The sequence below is a fragment of the Callionymus lyra genome, chromosome 11, assembly GCF_982586985.1.
Source record: "Callionymus lyra chromosome 11, fCalLyr1.hap1.1, whole genome shotgun sequence".
NCBI classification, from domain to species: Eukaryota; Metazoa; Chordata; class Actinopteri; order Syngnathiformes; family Callionymidae; genus Callionymus; species Callionymus lyra.
In genome coordinates this window covers 9,166,364-9,190,965 of record NC_141828.1, presented here as the reverse complement: position 1 = coordinate 9,190,965, position 24,602 = coordinate 9,166,364, and the positions used below count along the sequence as shown (strand labels likewise).

Below are 24,602 nucleotides of genomic sequence, written 5' to 3'. Positions count from 1 at the left end.
TGATGACACCGTTGATAAAAGTTGAACATAAGAACAAAGAGAAGTTTAAAGAAGCTCATCTAAACTGACACACAGAGATGTTTTGGAGGCAGGTGAGGCAGTAATCCCTCAGAGCTCCGTGGGGTCACCAGCTTGTCTCCTGCTGTAGCTCACTGAAGTTGTCAGCGCGTGTCTTGCTCCTGCACAGTAGGCGGTTTTTGAGGCTGCAGCTTGAAGATCAGAGAGGTCCTGAAGATCCGTCCTCCTCCTCCTCCTCTCCAATCTGCTCGCACACCTCGTGCCTCTTTTGCTCTTCTCACCTCAGCCTCTATCTTTAGCACTTACACGGCAGGTTTTCGTTGCTAACTTTTCCCCCCAAAACTGCATATTTGAGTCGGCTTCATCCCGGCGCTTTGAAGAGACCTGTTCTCGGCGCCGACCTTCTTTCTAAGACGCCTTTAACGAAAGCTTAGGAGTTTAGTGCTTGAAAAGAATTGAGTTATAACACACCTCTGGTGTCACGAGTGGAGTTGTTGCCTTTTTGCTGGAATTAGTTTCCCCGACTGAACATCTGGACTTAGTAGAAGTGGTCTTTCACACTTGAGTGAGTCACCAAAAAAGCAGGCTTGTGTCACAGATTTGAAAAACTTAGCTTCGATAGTTGAATCAGCAGTACTGGAAAGACATAACTCAACAAAACACACATTAACGGTGAGGTTTTCAACATATCAGAAAAGTTTCCATGATACCACAGGTAGGTTTTGTGGATCACTTGGGGGATCCAAGACTGTGATTCTAGTCTTTTATTTGACAGCATGACTCATCAAATAGGATCAGCTAGAAGCGAGTAGATATATTGGGTGTTCCATCTGGATCCGGGATGGTTTTGAAGGTTTCTTCTTTCACTTATGTGTAGTTCCTACTGCTCTGTCCAGAACTATCAATAAAAAAAAGTCAAACACAACAAAGAACTAGATTCCTAAAACCAAACACATCCCATTGATGTTGTGACAACGTGTGCTATTTATTATTCAACAATGTTTTAGGGGTAACTTTACTAGATAGAATCTTGATAAATCAGGTATTAAGTTGTTGGATTCCTGGTCTTGGTATTTACTTTTTGGACAATTCTTGATTAATGGAAGATACTTTATTGATTTGTGTTTATACCGGGCTTATAAGGTCCACACGGAAAAAAATATATCATCAGATAACCTTTGGAAATAATAGGTGACATTTTGCTTGTCCAAAAACACGACAATGATCAGCAGGACTAGAGACAGGTGTGGACCTCTGACTCTAACTAGGAAATCAGTCGAGCCACGGAAGTGCTTAAGAAAAGCAGATACTAAGGAACTTCAATAGTCATACTTGAATTGGGAAACAGGACAGACTTAGAAGCGTTTATCTTCATTTTCATGATCATGGATTTCAAAACCAAGAAGCTAAGCTAACTAGCGATGCTAAATAGTAATATATAGACCTATGCAAGAAGATTGGTTTTGCATCTTTGGATTGAAAGAGACTCGGATGCATAAAGTGTTCAACTGTGTGTTTATTCCAACACTTTGGAAACTATTTTGAGTTCCTAGAGCAAGACTTTCAGTGAAGGACCAGCAAGGTTTATCGTACCACAACCTGGTCCTGGTACTCTCATGGTCTTTAGGGAATATTCTGGTCGCGATTGGAAGCCGGCGAGGGAAGAGACGTCATGGTGAGACGGTCGTAAAGTAATAAATCCTGATGAAAGCATACAAAATAAAAGCCAACAGGAAGTGATATCACATCCTCGGATGTATGTGCTTTTCTTCCAGCCGTCTGTTTATGAAAATTCTCTTATGATGGCGATCAAGCCTTTAAAATCAGAGGTTGTGAAAATCAATGATTACGGGAAAGCAGCTCTTGATCACGGAGGAACCCCGGCTCGCCCTCCACCCGCCCTCCAGCTCCTGCCAACAGGCAGACGCTACAAAACCCCCCACCACCACCACCACCCCCCCCCCCGGCCCGCTGTCAAAGAGAATCTTCAGTCACTGATCCGGACCGACGTTTCCTCCGTCAACCAGGATCCTCCGTCAAGATTTTGTCATGTTTTGAAAGTGGAAACCAAAATCCCGACAAAACTTTCTCCGAGCCGGGGCCGTAAACAACGCCCGTATTGTCTTGTTTATTTGCCGTCGTATTTGATCAGGTTCTGAAAAAAAAACGTTTGACGGGGAAGAGAGCGGCGGCGGCACCTGTGCTGGCGGAGCGATATAAGAAAAAAACGTGGCATTGTTTGAATTCCCACCGGCGGCGATGGTCTCTCTCTGTGCCTGGCTTCTAATATTTGGAAGCGTCTCCACTTCCCCCAGGTGGCAGAGCAGAGTGATGGGAAGATGGTGTGATTATTTCCCCGGCAGTGAAAGATATAGCTCATTTGTTTCACTCCTGCTACCCGGGCTGGACGGCCATCTACTAAGGATAATTGCCTGCTCCCCTGTTGCTCCTCTTCTTCCCTTCACTCACTTCTTTCTTTCGCCGCCATGTGCATCAACACCCCCCCCCCCACTCACCTTTGTCACTCGGCTTCCTCGGCTCACACTGTTTTGCCGACATCCATTTCCGCCGCGGGGCTCATTAAGGCAGGTGGTGTGAAGGTTTGCAGGTGAGACGACAGGCGGCCAACGACTGACGGGTTAGACGGGCGAACGCGGGAGGTCGGAGGTCGCAGGTGGATCCCACGCGAGGCGTGAAAACCCCTCGTTAGGAGATGGAAGGGTCGGCGAGCGGCAGAAGTGGCGAGGAAGGTGATGATGAGAGGACGGTCACAGAGTGACACCTCCGTCGTATGGGAAAGGTCAAGAGACGATGGAGGCTTTGCTTTCGCCGTGGCTAACACAGACTCGCTGAGAGGAACTGTGACCACATAGGAGCTGAATTCGCAACAAAAAAACAACAACCCCCTCGAAGTTTTCAATGTGTCCTTCTGGTAAACTTTCCTTTTATGGGTTCGGAGATAAAAAGCCACTCGAGCGGCAGATGGATTTAATGGGTGTGAGACATCGAGAGTGCCAAATATTCTCTAAACAAAGCCAAGGATAAGGTGCTTACGATAAGCCTTAGGTTTCCTCATCCTATCTTGTGTCTCAAATCGCACACTTCTCAAAGTGCACTGCTTTACAGTACACTGTAAGACAGTGAACATACTTGCGCAGTGCTCAAATTTGGACAGGGTAGTACAGTCTAAAATCAAACTCCGCTGCTACACACTTACAGGAAATGACTCGACAGCTTCTTCTTAAGGTAAGGTAAGGTAAAAGTTTATTGATCCCTCAGGAGGTCTCCTTTGGGAAATTGTTTCTACTACTTTTTAACACTGATTGAAACCAGTCGTTGAAACACTATCACCGACACTTGACAGCACTTTTTACCAATCGAAACAAGTTATTAAGTTGTGTTTCATTGTGTTATTATGGTTGTTTTGTGCTTTTTGGCACAATATGTGTTTTTTTTCTTGAGACATTTACGCCGGTATCTGCTCCGAAGACGTGTCGTCAGTGAAGTAGCTTCCTTTTAGCAACGTATCTCTAGATGTAGACACAGGTGGATTTTCTGGCCATTTAAGTGCGCCAATCTAGTGCTCATTGCTACATCTTTGGACACTTCTATTTGGAACGCACAAAATATTAAGTGTAAGTGCAGAGGTGCGCGATATGGGACACACCCCTAGTGTTTGTCCTTGATTTTCTAGAACTCATGTGTGGTTCTTGGTGTTATCTTGACCTTTTAAGTATATATTTTATTGGGTATTGTTTTGTTTGTTTAAGCGCTTTGTGACCCTAGTCTGGAAAAGCGCTCTATAAATATAATTTACTTACTTACTAACTAATTTGACTTCTTTTATCTCATCATTGTCATTTCCCTTTGTGACTGATGCGACTGATCTTTAATTGTGGATTTTACTTTGATGTCTTAGATACTATTAGCCAGCCATAGAAAAGTATTCTATTGACCTAAACAATAAATGATTACCCAATAAATTGAGGATTTTAACTTCTAACTTAAACATAACTTTGACAATTTGAACTTTTATTCTCCAGAGAAATTGGGTGTCAAATGTGGGTTAGTTCAACTTCTACTGTAGTTAAAATCAAAGTTGTACGAACACGTGGTAGTTTCACCTGAAAAAAACCCCACAAATGAATCAGGAGGTTTTTAACCACCTTCAATAATTCATCATCATCCCACCTCCTTCTCCCCACGAGGGGAATCCGACCGTGTCATTTTCTCTTACTCTGAGTTGTCGGGAAGAGCTTTGTTCCACCTCCACAACTTTTGATATCAGCGTGGAGAATAAATTGCGAAACTGTGACGGCAGGACGAGGTGAGATTCCGTGATTAAAATCAGATAAAGAAATATGATAAAAAATGGCTCTCGTTTAGCCGAAACGGTTCACTTAAGGTTTTCTCTCGTCTCCAGGAAGGCAGGATCCTCTATCATCGCGGCGGTCGCCGCCCGAGGCTGGACATCAGGATATCAGAGGCGAGACCAAATATACGCTTCTTTAACCTCGGCAGGCTGGACTGAAGTTTCTCTCGGGTGGATTAATTTCCTGTGGAATCAGCTGAAATGACTCCACGTTTGATAAAGCGATAAAATTGAAAGTGTCAATGGGGTTTTATAAAAAAAATGGTGCCCCGGACTTAAAGAAAGTCTGTCTGTTTTCTTACATTTAACAATATATCTCCTACACCATAATGTTGGTGAGTTTTACACTTAAATCGCAGCCATTGACCTTTGAAAGTCTCACAGATTATTTTTCTATGGTCAGGGAAGAAAAAGCTTCTTGTCTTTGTTCACTTTTTTTATTAACATTGTAAAACGTAGTAGGAGGCACTAAATACCTCACCCGCCGACTCCCATGATGCCTTGCTACGCACTGCCCTATTTAGAGACGTTTGATTGGTTGCTACAGTTCTGTATTTACATACAAGGTCTATGTTGGTGTGTAGAAAGTAAAAAACAGTTGTGATTCATTGGCTGGGCGGCAAAGCATCACAGGCGTATATTTTGTTAGGTGACCGTTACTGAGAGAGTTGTTGAGAGGGAACCCACATGCAATGATGGGTTTACAAATTGACATAAATGTTGATAGCTTAAACCTTGTCCATTGTCCAATGAATTGCAGTTATTTATTAATAACTTTTTCCCCATTCACTTGAATAGGAAAACTCTTCAACTCATCTTTTAACTCCTTCCACTTTGACCTTCAGGTAACTTAATCTACTCTTACCTCGAAACTTCAATTTATATCAACACACTTAGTTAAGTACTAGATACAATTCTATTATGTGACGTTTACAGATTCAGCAGAGTCAGCATTCACGCTGCATTTTCTTCTGGAAATGCACATTTTCTAATTGCCTGTTATTAAAATAAAGTAGGTTTTTGGGAGTATATAGTGTGGAAAAGGATTATAAAAAATAATAAAAATGCATGTAGATCTTGTCCTCAACATATATTTGCATAGGGAAAAATTTGATTCCAGTATCAGTTAAATTTGCTCATCATCTAATCATACCTTCCTTGAAAAGGGTTTGAACACCTTCCGGTCTCAGATCAGAGTCTTCCACTGCCGGAGGTGGCTCGGGTCGTCGGTGTCACCACAACTGTGACCACGAACAAACAATGACAGACTTGATCGGTGAGAGTCAGATGACTCTGTTGCAACTACTAGATATACGAGCAGGCTGTCCTCAGGCCTCTGTCCTTGTAAGTCTAAAAAAAAAAATGCATTCCTACTGCCATAAATCTGGGAGATGGAATGAACCAAAGATGTGACCGTGTGCCTCCTCAGACCCCCGTCCCACCGATCGACCGGACCCCCCCCCCCTCTGGTTATTCTCACCGTCCGGACTCTGTGTACACAGGCAGTTATTAAATCTACATCAGCTGCGTCGGCCTCGGCTCTCGAAAAAAAAAGGGCTTCTTTCATGTCGCGCTTCAAAGCCGAGAGTCACTTAAAAATCCCAGAATGGACGGCATGTTGTGTACCTTTTTAATCTGCCGCCTGCCTCCTTCTCTCGCTCAAATCTCAACCGTTATCACAGAGAAAAGAGTTCGGTGCGTGAAAGTTAGTGGACGGCGTCAGTGGGCTGAGGATTTTTTTTTGGGGGCGGGGGGTTTTCTAGGTCAGGTAAGTGCCAAGTCGGCCAGAAGCCTCTCGCTGAGACACGCAGGATAAACAAGATCGAGGACCAGTGCCGGAGGGGGGGAGCGAGCAGGAGCGCAGCTTGACTCCTTCTTTTTAAGTTGAGCGAAAATCTAGCACATTTAGTGCTGACATCTTTCCAGCTCTGAGATTGGGGTTCCAGTTTGTTCACTTACTTTGACGCCTCAGCAGTGATTTGGAAGGCACTCGTACAAGCGAACGCTAACCTGGGAACGTGCGATCGGGCGAGCGCTTTGAGGACGGGAAGCGAGGCAAACATTTTCAGGGTCTGATGAACATGTCATCCGGAGGAAAAAGACGGAATCATTTGCTCTTTCATTTGCTTCATTCCGCTGGATGCTCAGGCTGCTCCGGCCTGTCAGCCCGCAGGAAATGAAAGTGTTTACGAAAAGATCGTCCGTCCGTCTCGAGGCGGCTCCGGGACCGCGATGACGGTAATGAGCGGAGTCACGGATCAGACGTCTTCCCGGGTCAAGCCAAAAACTTTGTGTAACCTAATAACTGAGACGGCTCAGGCTCGAAAAAAAGGATTTTCCGATTTCCGTGTGTAAATACGAGCGGGGCGTTATTACGCTGACATCTCAGTCAGTGAGAATTATGCAGGGATTTGTTGCCGCCGAGGGAAATGCCAGGCCTGTCGATGCAGAATAAAACGACGCCTCGTGTTAACTCAACACAAGTAAACACCAATTTGTCCACGAACTACAACAACAAATCAATTATCACTTCAAGGAAATGAACTTTCAGGAGGATGGACACGTTGAATCCGAGGGATTTGACAGGAAAGTGTAATTAAACATGCTGAACGTTGTCGGGAGAAGGACAGAGTGCATCTGAAAAAAACAACTTATCTAAGCATCCAGGCATTTCTTTCATGGATTTGGTTACAAAATCCAGCTACTCGGGGTAGGAGCGAGAGTAAACAAGTCGCCCGTCTGTCACAATACACAACAAAACGTCACTATTCATTAAGAGACACAAATAAACGTTTGCTCTTAGTTCTTCATGATCGGAGAGACGACCCTGAATAACAAAAAAAAGTATTTTCCTTTATTGTCTTCAACATGTTTGTTCATGTCAAGATGCCGACACTGGAGAACCTCTGGTACTCAGTTTTTGACAAAAACAAAAAAACTCCCTCCAGTGTTGACCCAAAAAAAAAGGTGTATTCCCAACCGTCTGTAACTATCCAATCGTAGGAATGTTTATTGGCAAAAATCTACCAAACGAAACGATGTCAACGATGCGATACATTGCAATACTGAAGGAACAGGATTATATTGTAGTAGTATTGTAGTATTGCCTGAGTACAGAACTGACTCTCGACAAAGTCGTAACTGCTTTCATTTGTTTTAAACCAAAACATCCACCTTAAGGGGTCGACTGTATCCTCTCGTCCTCAGTCATAGCTGGAATCTTGCAGGATTGTATTGTTCCTCTTATCTGCAGAGGAGGTAATCAATGCTGGCATCTAGTGTCCGGATGTCTAACTGCAACACAAAAATGAACAAACAGCATGAATATGAATGCATGTGAATTGTGAATTTAAAAATTGAATTATTTTTTATTGTGAACACACTTAATGGTAATATAGACAAGAGATAAAAAAAATAATACAAAAAAAAGAGATTTTAAAGCCAAAAAAGTGTCACCAGTATTTCCACTATTCACCTGATTCCGATGTTAGTTCCTTCTTAACAACCTTATTATTCTCGACCACTCAACGTCCTCGACATCACAGCCAGCAGACCATGAGACTCTGTGAGTCGCTTTTCCACGAAAGAAACGGTCAAACAATGAAGCAATTAAGTAATTGGGTTCGCGGCGACTGATTAATAATCTAATGGTTCCAGTCGTGACGCAACACAGCCGAGCGCCATCAGGCTGCTCCCATAGATTAAACATCCAAAACGATGAATGGAGCGCTGATCTACACGCTGGCGCCATAAACAATAACTTCAGTCACGCCGGTCGATTCGACTCCCTTCAATTGATTTTGGTGCACAAAACACTCGCTTCAAATAAACAATGTTCTGTCATGAAGATTATCCTGGAATTCCAGCAAACAATTAGTTGATATTTCTAGAGAATTGTTATGTTTCAACAAGGCTCGCTGTAAAAACAAGAACTTGTGACTGAGTCGAACAAAATTTGGTTTAATATAAGTTTTCTTAGAGAGAAATTCAAACATAAATTCACAAAAATCCTAAAAGGGAATATATTTCAAAATTTGGAAGGAATATTTCTCCTTCTTTCATTATTATTTTTGAGAGGGGACTTCATTCACTGAAGTCTGAGACCATGGTTCTCAGTTGTAAAAAACATTGGAATCTCCCCTCAAGGTTGGAAATGAGGTTCTTGCAGTAGTGATGGTTTGATGAAGCTTCATGAAACAGTGTCATGTTGTTTAGAGGTCAGTAGGTGGCGCCCATCAGTTTAAAAATGATGTTTCATTAGAACAGTTAGTAGTAAAACAAATGAAAGTAGTGCAGAGACCGCCATCTAGTGGACTCTCAAAATAATGACACTGCTTCATGAAGCTTCATTATCACCACCTTCAAGTATCTCAGGGTCTTGTTCAGGAGTGAGGAAAAATAACCAGAAGAATGTGTCTGATATAATGAATCAATATTTTTGAGATCAAATTTAATTTTTTGAGAGATTGATAGAAAATCGAATCTAATCTAAAAATCAAAGAATGTTTTAAATTGATGTCTTTCATGCCATAGTTCTCAGAAAAAAAGTACTGTTCTTCAAGCATCTCAAGGTGTTGTTCTAGAGTGAGGGGAATTTCGAGATGCTAGACACTGCATCTGTAATCGTTGGGGGAAGAAAGAGCTGAACAAGAACCAAATATACTCAAATTTCGTCGAAAATTGGTCATACTTATTCATTTCAGAAGCTGTTTTATCAGTTGAAATATTTTATTGCGAAAAAGTTTGGGTTACAAAAGTACTGTTGTATATAACAATATCCATCCCTAGACATTTTTTAAGAAATATCGCTTTAATTTGCCAAAAGTACCTACTTGAAATAAACGTTTTTGAACAAAGTTTAGAATTTTGGAGGTTTAGAAACCATTCAAGGGGAAAATAATAGGCAATAAAGAGAGATTTATATCGTCCCAGTTAACCTAAGAAATCGGTCCCTTGTCGGTGGCACCGGAACACAAAGAGGTCTGACCTGAAATAAAAGAACTGGAAGAAAGAATGAACCACATACAAAACGATGAAGGCTGATGTGTTTCCTGAAGAGACTCGTTGCGTCAACATCTCAAACAAAACAACCGCACGGACAGGAAAACAGATAAAGATGCCACGGACGAGCGAACATATAGAAAAACTGGAGTCGTCTCTCGACTCAAGGTGTTTAATGTGTGGTCTTTCAATAAAACCCTCATACATATTCATCGACGTGACAGAAGACTCCGGCTCATATGGCGCTCCCCATCACGCTGATAGATAAATCTGCCGAAACCCTCGTATGAAAGCCCGATATAACATTCAGCCGATGGATAAAACCAGCCATTAGCGTGATTGACACCCCGACAGATCCGTCTTGTTACTGGCAGCGAGTCGTTCTCCACGGTGGTGCGAACCGGCGGCTCTCGTTTTTTTTTTCCCCTTCGACTGATTGAAGCTTTCATCACCTGACTCCGCGATACAGGACCGTGTCCCTCGGTTAGGCGTCCACGCCCCCCCGCAAGGGAGCTCCGGCGCCACGATTGGCCCGCCTGGTGCCGAGCAATCTGATCTCCATGCAGAGGTAATGATGGCAGCTGGAGCTCCGGAGGTCGAGATATATATTTATATATTTGAGATTGCTGATCGCGGAGGTCAAGAATAGCTCTTTAAGAGCTGATTCTCGACTGAGATTTTCCCCATTTCTTTTCTCGCTGGGATGACATGAGCTCTCTGGGGTGGCAGGAAACACTTGAGAAGAGATTTTGATAACGTCAAGGTAACACCTCGACACTATCGCAGTTTTATTCAGTTTTTTCCAAAGCTCAATTAGTTCAGCCTGGTTCTGTTTTTAGCCGACTATTTTACCCTCTTAGTGAATTATGGAATGTATGTGTACTTACCTGTTATTTTAACCTTTTAATAACACAATTATACAAAGTTGTTCTTAGTGAGTTTTTCATTTGTTATTATGAATTGTAACGAAATTCCTACGAATTGTGTTTTTCCACTTTTCAACGACAAATTCCTTTTGAGTTATCAATCATACATTTTAGTTTTTCATTGTGTTATATTTTTGTAAGAACTCATGATTTAATATAAATTCATATAAAAAAGTTTGACTTAGTCCACGAGAAAACCTGCCAAAATCCCAACTGGAGGAGGAGAATTTCTACTTTGTAACTCTTCAAAAACAGTTTTTTTTACATTTGTGTTATCTTAGGGTCAAGGTGACCCGAAGGCCCGAAATTAAAAATAAAGTTCTGAAATTAGGAAACGAGAAGGATTCCAAGAAAAAGCTTAATGTTTATGCAAATGAACAAAGGTGACCAAATTTAAATGTATTTGCTCCTGGCTCAGCTCTTTTTTTCCAACATAAATTACATTTTTAACTATCCATCCTTACTTTTTTCGGTTTTACGGTGTTCATTGTGTAATAACAATTTAGAAAAACAAATACTGATCAAAAATTATTTTAAAAATCCTGGTTCTTAAGTGAGTGTTGCGACCAGTTTTTTTAGTGACAAAAGATCACAGACCGTTTTCGAAATCCCAGAGATCAGTAAGTACAGTATATGTTTCGTTGTTACTACAGTATCACAATATATCGTTGTTACTACAGTATCACAATATATCGTAATATACCGTTGTAACCACAGAATCGCAATATATTGCTGTAACTACAGTATTGCAATATATCGCAATATATTGTTGTTACTACAGTATTGCAATATATCGCAATATATTGTTGTCACTACAGTATTGCAATATATCGTTGTTACTACAGTATCACAATGTATCGTTGTAACTACAGGATCGCAATATATCGCAATATATCGATGTTACTACAGTATCGCAATGTATCGTTACTACATTATCTCAATATATCGTTGTTACTACAGTATCGCAATATATCGTTGTTATTACAGTATCGCAATGTATCGTTACTACATTATCGCAATATATCGCAATATATCGTTCTTACTACAGTATCACAATGTATCGTTACTACATTATCGCAATATATCGCAATATATCGCAATATATCGTTGTTACCACAGTATCTCAATATATCGTTGCTACTACAGTATCGCAATGTATCGTTACTACATTATCGCAATATATCGCAATATATCGCAATATATCGCAATATATCGTTGTTACCACAGTATCTCAATATATCGTTGTTACTACAGTATCGCAATGTATCGTTACTACATTATCGCAATATATCGTTGTTACCACAGTATCTCAATATATCGTTGTTACTACATTATCGCAATATATCGCAATATATCGTTGTTACTACAGTATCTCAATATATCGTATCGCCACACATATATCGGGATACGTATCGTTGCCAGATTCTCGCCAATACTCAGCCCTACTGATCCTACCTCTGACACCATTTGCTGAGAGCAGAAACGCGACGACAGGATAATTATTTATTCCTCAGACGTTGATCGGCTTCAGGGGGAAACGTTTCTCTTGGTCGTTAGCGGCGACGCCTCTTCTCTGATGAAATAATGATTGTGCGGCGGGAAGAAAAAAAAAACAAAAACAAAGTTAGTTTCATGCTCCAGGGCCCAAAGCCATTAAGGACGAGTCGCGGGATTTGTTGTGATGCAAAGTAGGACGTGTTTGAAGACGCTGATGAGACTGACAGGTGCTCTCATGTGCAGACGCCGCTTTGAATCTGCTCTTAATGACATCAAGCTCCTCGCACAAGCCGGAGAGGAATCGATGCACTTTGTGTTCTCGTGTGTGCGTGTGTGTGTGTGTGTGTGTGTGTGTGTGTGCGTGTGTGTGTCCAAAGCGCTCTCTTCAGGGGAGATAAACAGGTGCCATGTGCAGCTGGTGGTCAGAGATTACAGCCAGAGTGGTGACAGCTTCCCACCCGGAGCCAGCGCTGTCATCCCGACTGCTTCTGGACACAGATTTTAGGGGTTTGTGAGCGTGAACAAAAACCAAGCGACCCATAAATGGCAGGTTTTTTTTTTTCTTCGTTTTTTGTATTTACTCTTCGATTGAGTTTTTTCCATTTTCGCGACCGAACGCCGTCTGCCGCTGAATTTATCGACTTTGTGAGCAACTCAGCCGCTGATACCATGTTATTGTGAGAAGAAGACGAAGCAAAATGACTGAATGAGGAGAAAATAATCTAAACACTTAACACACTCATGGTTTTAAAAATTGAAAGCACTTGACTGATTGTTTTTTGGGGGATAATTCTGTCCCCAAATGTACTTTATGTGTGAGAGATGTTTGTCATTACTCTAGTATTATAAAAGTAAAAATGTGCCATCAGACTTTAATTTGAATTGTTACAGCATCAACATCGGATTTTGAATTTAAAAATACATCTAATTTTACTTTTAAATGTATAATTAAATTCAGTGTAAAATTGTATCTGAAAAAAACAATCATTGTAAAAATATGTAAGTGTAAAAAATTGTGTAAAGTAAAATTAAATGTTAATAAATGTCAGTGTGAGAAACTCTGTGTAAACAAAATTCAGTTTAAACATTCAGGCAACCAATGAAGAGCAATCGATCCCAGACCTCTGAACAATTTTCCTTTTTTTTTTAGATGTTGAATTTTCACCAGAAGTTTGTAATGCATTTAAAAAAGTGCTTGAACATTTTTTCTTTTTTTCAAATTCAAAGTTAGATTTTGATGATGTAAAAATTGTCCAAAAATGTGTTCAAAGGCGATGGCTCACGTGTACTTCCATTATTAGTAAGTAAGTAAGTAAGTAAGTACGATTTATTTATATAGCGCTTTTCCAGACCAGGGTCACAAAGCGCTTAAACAATCAAAACAATACTCAAAAAAGTATATATTTTAAAGATCAAGATAATACTGAGAACAACACAGGAGTTCCAGAAAATCAAGGAAAAGCCTGAACAAATAGAAACGTCTTAAGATGTTTCTTAAAGGAGTCAGTAGACTCCATCAATGTGTATTGTAAATCCACAAGACAAGGGATGCCACAAACACATTTGTTGCCAGGCCTTTGGGTCACATTGTCCCAGAGGTAAAGCAAGGGTTAAGGTGACCAAGTCTTGTTCAAGGTGCCCAAAACTTAAAATAATGGAAAAATATGCAACTTTGTTGATCAACTCTTAGTTTGGGGTCTAAGAGTTTGAAAGACCGAGCTCTTGTCTTCATTCAAGGCTAGTAGTCTCTAGACCAGGTCTTACCTTCAACTAAAGGAAAAGTGTTTTTAGTGAATAGTTATGAAAGTGGGCGAAGAAAGTTACAGCATGTAAAAGTTATAGAAGCCAATTTTTTTTTTTTTTTTTTTGGTGTTTTAATTTTAACTGTGGCACAAATCCGGCCTGATGGTTACACAACATTCAACAATTTTCCAGGCTGTATCTGCTGCGTGTGCCGCCCACGAGCAAGTGTTGAAAATACAACTTTTCCAAGTGCGGTGGACGGATGTGAAGGTGGGGATAGAAACCCATACCTGGATCGGATATGGAAGCTGCAACTAGACCTGCAGATTCTTCTTGATTTTAATTTTTCTGAATAAAACATTAAAACATCTAAAATTAGAGTCACATCAGAACCAGGGAACTCACCTGGCAAAGCCTGCATGCAGTTTTTTGACCCGAATTAGTTCTGACAGAAAGTATATTTAAAGTAGAAATGCGTTGAAATGGCAATTTCAGATATATTCAGCGCGAAAAAGATCAAATGAAAAATAGTGAATTGTTGTTCTTAAGTTGAACTTTTTTTCTCAAAATATATATATAAAAAAGACTTTAATATGACGGTTTCTATGGTAACGAAACATATTAGTTATTGTTCATATCAGTGTTCATGCCAACCTTACATTGAAAGTTAATAATAGGAAGAAAATACTCTAAAAGTTCATGATTATTTAAATATTTTTAAGAATTTGATGTGGTTGGCAAAGGGGGTCCCCGGTCTAATGATGTCTGGGGGGCCTTGACCTGGTGAAGTATAGGAACCCCTGGTCTAGTCACCACAAGACGGCCGAATCTGGTCCATGAGGAACTTGATACAGAAGCGCACAGAAATAAAAACTAACATTCTTAGTTGATGTTATTAGGATTATTCATTTTCTACCACTTTTTCCGTTATGGGGGGCTGGAGCCTATCCCTGTTTCTTCAGGCGAGAGGCCAGGGACACCCTGGACAGGATGCCAGTCTGTCTCAGGGCACACAAAGACACACAACCATTCACACACACACTCATACTTACGGACAATTTCCCCAAGTTCTCAATCAACCTCTGTATGTTTTTGGACTGTGGGAGGAAACCGGAGTGCCCGGAGTAAACCCACGCAACACAGGAAGAACATACACACTCCACACAGACAGGTCACAAGGTGCCTCCCTCCAGACCAGGAGGTGAACCGTCAACCTTCTTGCTGTGAAATCGATATTGAAGCGACTGCGCTAACGACTCCTAGAAGGTCTTTTATTTTGAAATTAAAAGACCAGATTTTCTATGGAATCAAACTAACATTGTCGCCTTTTCTGTGAAGTTTACTCAAAAAAGAAACCTGTAAACTTCCGGTGAACTGATTCAGCGTTAAGATGTAGTTCTCATGCACTTCACATTAATTTATTTTTTGCCAGATATGGTGTTTGTTTAAGGTTGTTTTTTGAAGGTCTGTCCGTTAAAACAGCTGGAGACTCCTACTGTAGTAGATAGTTGAGATCCCCATGACTGAGTTTTCCGTGACCCCCCCAAATATCTAAATACACCCCTAGTCTTGAAGGATAAACAATTGAAAAAATTAAATTAAATTAAATCAAAATGGTATCGTGAAAAGAATATTTGGATAGAAAAGTGTTTTGATTTTCTTCTCTCAGTTCATAATAAATGTCACTGTGTTGTCTTGGCCTTCTAACGCTTTTAAATGTGTGTTTTTAAGTATTGTTTTGTTGTTCAAGCACTTACCCTGGTCTGTGAAAGACGCTTTACAAATAAAAACCTCCACTAATTCATCCATTAAAATCGCTGGTCGTCCTGAGTCTCTTGATTCATCTCCGTCATTGTTGGTCCAACGCCGTCTCCTATCTTCACTACCATTCTTTCGGGAACCGGGTGGTCAGTGTCACCCTCTCTCACCGAGTGACCTTTTTTTTTAAATGGAAACCGTAGCAACAGCAGGTGTCCGTTAATGAGGACAAAGACAAAATAGAAGTTAGCCGCCCGCGGTAATTATCGCGCGCTAGATAACGTGGGAGAATTCATTAGCGGCACTTTTAAAACGTACGTAGCCTCCATTCTCACACCTCTCACCTCCAAACTGTAACTTCCCTCCACCTCCACACCGCATCGCTCGCCCGCATTGACTTGCTAATGTGCCCCATGAATATATGAATAAGTCCTTTTTTTTTCGTCATTGCGAGACGCTGACCCGGCTCCTGGGGATTCCAGATAAGGGGGTTGAGCCGGCGGCGTGATATTTGAGCTCCGGCTTTTTTTTTTCCTGCACAATTAATAAAGAGGCTCTAAAATTAGAAACCGTGATGCAATCGATACTCAATCGCCGCGGAGCGTGAGAGGCGCGCATCCCATAATGAACATGAATGCTTTCTAAACGAGAGACGACAGCTCAGGGGGAGCTCCACCGTCATCTTCTCGTTTTGAAGGCTTTATTGAAGACGAGTTCAAAGACGTAGTCGAGCGATGAGGTTATTGATGAGGACCGGCTCTTAGTCGGTTTGTGTCTTCGACGTTTGCAGGGATTATTGCTGGACTATTGCGTTAAAGCCAAACTATACTCAATTTAGACAAAGAGTCGAAGCTGTGTCGACTGAAGGAAGACAATGTTGTCGTCCATCTAAAGCAGGGGAAGTACGACTCCTTGCCTGTATATAAGTGGCCTTCATGAGGTCAAAGTTTGTAGGGAAACTAACATTTTATTTTCTGTTTATCTATTTATTTATTTTGTTTATTAAATGTGGCTCAAGGATTTTAGTTTTAGGACATTTTTGTCCTGAGCTTTTGTTATATTTTGGCGTATATTGTAAAAAGAAATATTTGTAGAAAGGTGCTTTTATATCCATTTTTTTTATTTAAATCAAACTGATATAAAATGCAATAATTAAATAATAATTTTAGCACTTTTAGGTTGATTCATTACTTTATTTTATACTTGTTGCTCCTATTCTTACTTGACGGCCCCTGGCGACAGACACTGCATAAAATCTGGCCCCTGAGGAAATTGAATTGCCCACCACTAAAGAGTCATCTTGATACACTTTGTTCAGCCTGCAATTTGGACTATATTTTTCATGCTGAGACTTTACTTACATTTTCCTTTAACCTTGTGTTGTCTCTGGGTCAACATGACCCCGTGGCCTGAAAACAAATATGTTCGTGGGTCAAGGTGAACGACCACGGTTAAAGAGATACAACAAACTTTTGTTATTTGGTTATGTTGACCCTGTGATAAGACAATAGTTAAAACTGTAAAAGAGTGGACCCTCAAAAGCAAACTAATTAATTAATTAAAAAAAAAAAATCACATTTTAAATTCTAAAAAAAGAAAACAAGTAATACATGTAACAGTACAAACTAACCAGATGAAACAAAAGTACAAAAACTAGAAGAAAATGTAAGAGAAAGAAATTTATGAAGAAAAATAGAATAAATCTTAAAGAACATGACAGACGGTAATCTGAACCAGTGTCAAAGTATTGGACATAAGAGCTGACAATAATCTAGAGACAACACTCAGGGAACGCAGACATCCGCCAAGTAAGTAGGTGAAGGTTATTTGTAAAGCACCTTTTCTAGACCAGGGTCACAAAGCACTTGAACAATCAAAAATAATACACAATAAAATATAAACTTTCAAAGATCAAGAAACTTAAGACAAACACAGGAGTCTCAGAAAATCAGGAAAAAGCACAAGTAAAAATGTCTTAAGATGTTTCTTGAAGGAGTCAGTAGATCATCAAACACAGAGGAAGATCGTTCCAAAGCTTAGGAGCAACAGTCTGGAAGGATTTCTCTCCTCTGGTCCGGAAGCGTGTTCAGGAACCATCAGTAGATTCTGATCCACAGACCTCAGAGCCCGAGCTGGGGTGTAAGTCTGGATCGGATCACTGATGGAAGGAGGAGCCTGACCATGAATAGATCTGAAAAAATTTAAATGGATTCTGAAAGAAATTGGAAGCCAGTGAAGAGTTTTAAGGATCGGAGAAATGTGAGTTCTTCTACTAGAGCAGCTCAGAATTCTGGCTGCAGAGTTTTGTATTAACTGCAGGCGAGACAGATCCTTCTTGTTAAGATCCGAAAAAATACTGTTACAATAGTCTAAACAAGAAGACACAAACACATGGATTATAAGGTCCAGATCGTGTTGTGACATCATATTCCAAGCATCTTATTTAAGCTTAAATGGTGATTTATTACATGTATTTTATTCTTATAATTAAATACCTTTGCATTATAAAGAAACATATTGGTAGCCATTACTCCAATGACACAGTAGTTGGGAGTAGTTTTGTGGAACTCACTCGCACAACACACTCATGAATCTCCAAGTCATTTGTGGATCCAGATGGTTATTCAGGACTCGGCCAAATTGCAGTCATCATACTCATATAACCTCCTTTGCAAAGTGAAATACATTTGTGTGACGTTCGATGTACTCTGTGGGCAGAACATCTGGAGCTGAAGTGATAGTCGCGCTGAGAGACATAAGACGGTTACAGGAAGAGCGGCAGAACGCTGCGCTGCATGTGAATGAAGACGTATCAAATATTGAGTGAGTCAGAGGCACGGGCTGAAGGACAAAAAGCTGGTATTTAAAAAAAAAAAAACAGCATAATGAGTCAGTGTTGTCGCCCTTGTTTTGTCTGGTTGTGCGACCCCAGAGTAGTAAATGTCACCATCCGAATACTTTGCCCACAGTGTCCACCGTCACTGAGGAAAACGGTAGGATTGTTCAAAAGCGTTGTTTTGAGAAGCGTAGCATGAGTAGCTAGCAGCAGATGGCCACGACTGGCCTCGCTGGGGGCCAACAGAAACTGGGTCTGTTTGAGGTTGAACCGCAGAAATGGGATGAAAACAAGCCCGAGGCACTGAGTTGAGACACAGTTGACCAAAAAGATATTTGCGCTTCTCTACCTCTCATTGAACGATGGCCCGAGTAGGAGGTCAGTACGAGTGAATAAAAGGACAAATTCAGCATGTTTGGTCCTCTTAGAGAATCATATTTAAACTGGGATTTGTTCATGTTCACTTTAGGGAGATTTACCAGCTGAGTGACTCACATTCTCTTTCTAGGAAAATGTTTGTTTTTATGGGACGGTATTGTGGACTCAACTCAAGAGTAGTAAAAAATTCAGGAGTTATACTAGAAGTCAATCTCATTCACTTCATGTTCAATACTTCAGACGTCCTGGAGAGGAAGTGGAGTCAACTAGTAGTCATAGTAGTCAGGAAGAAGAGTATATTTTCTTCTTGAACCCCGTTTTGAAATGGGTTGGGCACTAGTTAAGTTGTTCTGGTCCTCTTCGTCATCGACTCAACCTCATAAATCCGTGACTCGCTGTGACTCAGATCTTAATATCTATCAGGAGATAGATCATATAATCTGGATATAGTTTGCCCCAAAGAAATGCAAAAGAGAAAAGAAAGTAATTGCACCAAGATAATAGAAAAATCACTTTTTTGGTTGATATTGATCAGATTTATAGTTTAACTTAAGAGGGACAAAAGCCATATCTGGCCCCAAGGCTAACAGTAGTTGCTCCACATGTTCACTTTGGAAACACAAGACAACTATAGACACTTTTGAAAGTATTTTATTATGGAAGTATTTTTGATGACCATCTGCTGCTCATTAAGTCTGTTCTGAAAACTTCGACTATCGTTCGGTCACTCTCCAACTTATTTAAGAGCCAAATGAAAAAACGTATCTCGTCCAGGAAACACTTTTGAAATTCTACAGAGTTTGATTTAAGATGCTTGTAACTTCCCAGCAGCTTGAAGTTTTGCTTGACTTTTGTGCCAGGATGTGTTCAATAAGTGGGCCGGAGGGAGCCGCACTAAATTCCTGCAGCAACAAAGTTCTGCTGCAGACAAAGTTCACCTTGAATTCTATGTGTTTCCTCATAATGTGGAGTCTCCCAAATAACTTGTTAAGATGCTGCATATGTGTGATTAAGTCTTGGGAGAGACTCTGACTGACTCATCGGGTAATACGATTAAAATCCCTCTTGGGTTTTGATTCGCGAAAGCTTCCTTCGACGGTTGATTTCTAGAGTTTGTTTCGTTGCCAGAAAGCTCGAGCATGAATGAGTCATTCACGAGTCACCCGACCCGGAACACTCAAACTCCGTTAACAAGAGCCAGATGAACTTAAATTGATTGTGGAGTGTCTGGAGTGTCTTATCACATATTCACAGGTTTGTCCGGGGTTTAGTTAGTTCTGACGAATTTCTCTAAAGCACCCAAAACTGCTTGTTTGCCTCCAGTCTGAGTCTGAACCCAGTTCATTACTGAAACCTAGTCTACTGTCAGACCTCATAGTCGATACAGGTAGATGTGATAAACCATTTCTTACGGCCACTCTCTGTAAAGTCTAGAAAGAAACTTTTTTTCTGTCCGTCCAATAGATTTCTACTCAAGACTGACTCATCGTGGAACAAGACCAGGGAATCTGCCCGTGAAGGTTCTCATTCATCCAGGTCATGGTGATCCAAGAGGTTCAAAGGCGAGTCAACTGGACTGTGGGAGGGGATTTAAAGAAGCTTCTCGGATGACGAGCGAAACGTCGTCCTAGAACTCTACACAGTCCAGTTGACTTGATTTGGAACCTCTTGGAAGACCAGGAAACAAGATCATATCAAGACCCTACCCATACCATAAAGTGTTGAGATCAAGACAAGACTAAGTCAAGACCAAAACCTTTCCAGACTAAGTTTGAGATCAACTAAAAATAGGGAACTTGATATACACAATAACTTGATAGAGTTGAAGAACTTGGTCCATTTTGCTTCAAGACCAGGATTAAAGCTGGATACCAGGGCGGGGCCAAGACCATGGAACCTCTAGACCAGGGGTGGGCAAACTCGGTCCTCAAGGGCCGCAGGGTGTGCAGGTTTTTGTTCCAACCGATCAAGAGGACACATTTTGACCAATCAGGTGTCTTAGAAGTTTAATCAGTTGATTGTCAGTCAGGTGTTGCTTGTTTCAGCTGAAACCTCATTGGTTAAACTGTGCATGCTCGATCGGTTGGAACAAAAACCTGCACACCCTGCGGTCCTTGAGGACCGAGTTTGCCCACCCCTGTTCTAGACCAATACAAGATTGAGACCACAAATAAGTTGTCTACTGTCCGATAATGGTACATCAATTTAAAAAAGATGAAATCCTTCTTTTTATTCTATACATTTATGGATAAACGTCTTTCATAATTAGACATCTAGAACTTCCTTCCTACCTTGGTTCTCCTCCAGAAGTTATATTGGGTCAGGTGTCATTGGCAGTGCTGTGGAACAGCGAGAACCAACTCAGCTTGTAAAACGTGTGTTATGTATAATAAAAATGTCAGTTTAATGGAGTGTTATTAGCAGTATGTTTTGTTTTTTTTAAAGCTTGTCCTGCTCACGACCTTCATTGCGCCACAATAAAAACCCGAAACAAACAAATGAAGATATCGTTGGAGGCTGCAGAAACGTAATCATCGTCGCTCTGCATCTTCGGCGTTCATCAACAGCTGTGGGCTGTTTTAGAAACATATTTGCATAGAAGCCCTGGTTGCAGCTCAAATGTGTCTCCGTAATAATAGCCGTGGTCGGCGTTAATAGTGTTGTCCTGACTGATTCTCCTTCTGCCTCGCAGGTGTGCATCGTGCAGAAGAGGGACACGGAGAAGATGTACGCCATGAAGTACATGAACAAGCACCAGTGCATCGAGAGAGACGAGGTCCGAAACGTCTTTAGAGAGCTTGAGATCCTTCAGGAAATTGAACATGTTTTTTTAGTAAATCTCTGGTGACTATCCGAACGTTTCTACAATCTCAATGTGCTGCTTTGTCTGTCTGCATTCCTAGATGTGCCCTTAAACAGAGGGAGGAGAGGTGCATGCTCACGCTGCTTAAAATAGCTCTCCGAATGCTGTTGCATGCTTGAGTGGGAAAAACAGTCCTTTTCACAAACCAACAAGAACTTTGGAAAAAGAAAGAGAATTCAGGGTTTACATTTTTTTTTTGAATGGCAGCCTGCGAAGCCCACTTTTGATAATTACTGCGGTCTGAAGTGACCTCGCTCCTCCCCAGAGTCTGATATGTGGGTGAATCCAGGCTGCTTTCATTATTCAACGCTCATCTCCGAGCGGGACACGCTTCTAAATGTAATTGGGGACCTGGCACAGCATGCATGGCAAATTACATCCAGCACTTAACTCCTGTAAATGGTCCAATGACAGAGCGTGTTCTTATCTTTTCGCCGAGCGATCGTTGCCAGGTGATTTTGTTTTTCACACGTCCCGTGATGGATTGATGATGTGGAGATTGTGAGAAGATGAACCGAGACAAAGTGCAAGGGCTTATCCGTCGGCCCGAGTCCTGGATGATTTATTTAATATACAAGTTACGGCGACTGCTCCTGCGTCTTCTCTTCGAGCTCTCGCCTTAATGCACGTAAGCTAGCCAACTTCTTCGGTGTGTATTGTTTCGCTGACGAAGCCTTTGGGTTATTAATTTTCCCAAGAGGCCGCAGAGGAGAGGATGACTTTTACAGTAAACTTTTCTTCAATCTTTTGCCAGAGATTCCTCGAAACGCTTGCGCTGCCTCTAGTTGGGGGGTTCAAATCACGACCTAGGGAGCCCAAAAACTGTGGGAAAACATTTAGGTTTTTCGCTAATGATCTTGACACATCTAGTGATGGTCGGATGAAGCTTCATGAAGCAGTGTCATTATTTTCAGAGTCCACTAGATGGCGTCTCTGCACTATTTTCCTTTGTTTTGAACAACTGTTCCAATGAAACATAATTTTTAAACTGATGGCGCCACCTACTCACCTCTAAACAACATGACACTGTTTCATGAAGCTTCGTCAACACATCATTCATTTTGGGTGGACAAAAGCCTTAGCTCAGCACAGACACACAGTACAGTCTTGGACGTCTGGTGAGCGAGACCTCCTGGTAGGAAACCATTGGGGAGACCCAGGACACACTAGAGCAGAGGTCACCAAAGAAGTTGTAGAAGTACTTTTCCCAAAAAAATCTTTATCCACTTTATTATGTTTTATTCTGTGTTTCCTTTCCAGTTGCCCCATTGGTATTTATTGGAGGATCGATATTTCAATACGTGTATTAAAAGGAATATCCTTTTTTCAGATTTAATAAAATATATTAAGTTATTTTAAAAGTGTGTCCCAAACCAATGGTAGCACTTTGGGTCATACATTTCCCCTGCAGTAGCTCGCAGTTGCAAAACTGTTGATGACCTTTTGCGGCAAGAGAGACTATTTCAAAGTGGCTTAGGGTTCCCCAGTGAGGAGCTACCTCCTGAAGCTGCTGCATCCAGACTCTGGATAAGTGGAAGACAATGGCAACTTATGTGGAAGTTATTTTCCTCCACACCGCTTAAATAAAAATAGAACATAGAGGTGATAAAAAGTAATTTATTTCTGCCTGAAAAAAAAAGAATTCTGCCTGTAAGGAGGGAAGAAAAGAGTGCTTGTGGGGTGGACCGGGAAGATAAGACTTTGCCTCAGACCAACAGTGATCATGAGCCAAGCACTTGTTGTTTTTTGGGAGTCTTTAGATGAACTCTTAGAATGTAAAATCTCTTCTTGCTGATCTTTTTAATTATTATTGAGGATCATTTTGAACTAAATAATAATGTGTTAACGCCTGCCGGCCATGTCAAATCATTTTTCGCCAGGGCTGGCTTGAGATAGTTAAAGGTAGTGATGGTCTGATGAGGCTTCATGAAGCAGTGTCATTATTTTCAGAGTCCACTAGATGGCGTCTCTGCACTATTTTCCTTTGTTTTGAACAACTGTTCTAATGAAACATCATTTTTAAACTGATTGCGCCACCTACTGACCTCTGAACAACATAACACTGTTTCAAGAAGCTTCACCAGCACATCACTAGTTAAAGGAGTCAGAGAGGAAAGTACTACTAGATTGTCATTGGGGGTGACTAGAGAGAAGGAGATCCTCAAAGCAGGTAGGTAAAGATGAATACGAACCTACTTGTCAGGAATTGTTTAAGTAAAAAAATTTGAATAAAAAGTAATTTAGAAAGTGGTAAATATCTTGAAATTTCAATATCTCCATAAAAATGTATTATTATATATCAAATATACCCCCAGAACTCTTAAAGTGTAAGCGGAAGTCAACATTTAAACGTAGCCCAGTTTTTAGGAAGGTGAAAGTTTCTACTCTTCTGTTTATAAGTGATGTGATTTTCAGAGCCAAGTCATTTTTATAATGACGTGAGGTTTTATTAACTTTTAAAGTTTAGAGCCAAGTATAATAAAGCAGAGTGCCTTCTGGTAGCTTTTGAAAATGAGGACACCGTATCATACTGTATCGTGAAACCCCACCAACACTATTATTGTACTGGTTACATTGCACAGATATGGTATAATTAGTTATTGGTTACATAAGTCAGTATATGTATCTGTGGCGACAATGGTAGGGAATGTACCTGCATATATATATAAGTAGTGCTGCAGACTCTGCACTTCTTGGCTTTTGCTCCTCTTTATAATAAGCAGCTATGTTTCCCTGTGGAAAACCAAAAATGGCATTCATTACTCGCAACCTAACAAACTCAAGCACTCAAATGATGACACGTTGTCAAATATTCAAAGAATTGTTTCTGTGTTTTCCTGCAAATAAGTGCCCTCGTGTAAACAGAGCCACTCTTGAGCTTCTATAGGTTTTTTTCCCTCCCTTTTGTGGTGGTAAATTATTAACGGACATGGGATTAGAGCAGCCAGGGAATACAGGAACCGCTTTTTCTCGACTACGTCCACACGAGGGACGTCCCTGTAAAGAAACCCTACCTTTGAATCGACTTCATTCCCTGCGTTTCTGCGAGGAAGACGCGTCAGCTCCAGTTAGACAGGAGACAAGAAGAAAAAAACCACAGCAAACGGGCGTCGGAGGCACTGAGGCTTTTGTAATCACAGAGGAAGTAGAAAGCAGAGGTGAGATGTGCTGCTCTCAGAAGTCTCTGGCATTGATTCGTTCTGTCAAAAA

At 40.9% G+C, this 24,602-nt stretch overlaps 1 protein-coding gene across 1 annotated transcript in view; it reads left to right on the top strand.

Annotated features, from left to right (window-relative positions):
* Window positions 1-24,602, top strand: part of stk32c (serine/threonine kinase 32C) — a 92,574-nt gene that overhangs the window by 45,085 nt on the left and 22,887 nt on the right. Inside the window, exon 3 of the mRNA XM_087802982.1 lies at window positions 21,222-21,373. Within this exon, the coding sequence (XP_087659108.1) occupies window positions 21,222-21,373 (152 nt within the window). The remainder of the gene's footprint in view (window positions 1-21,221; window positions 21,374-24,602) is intronic.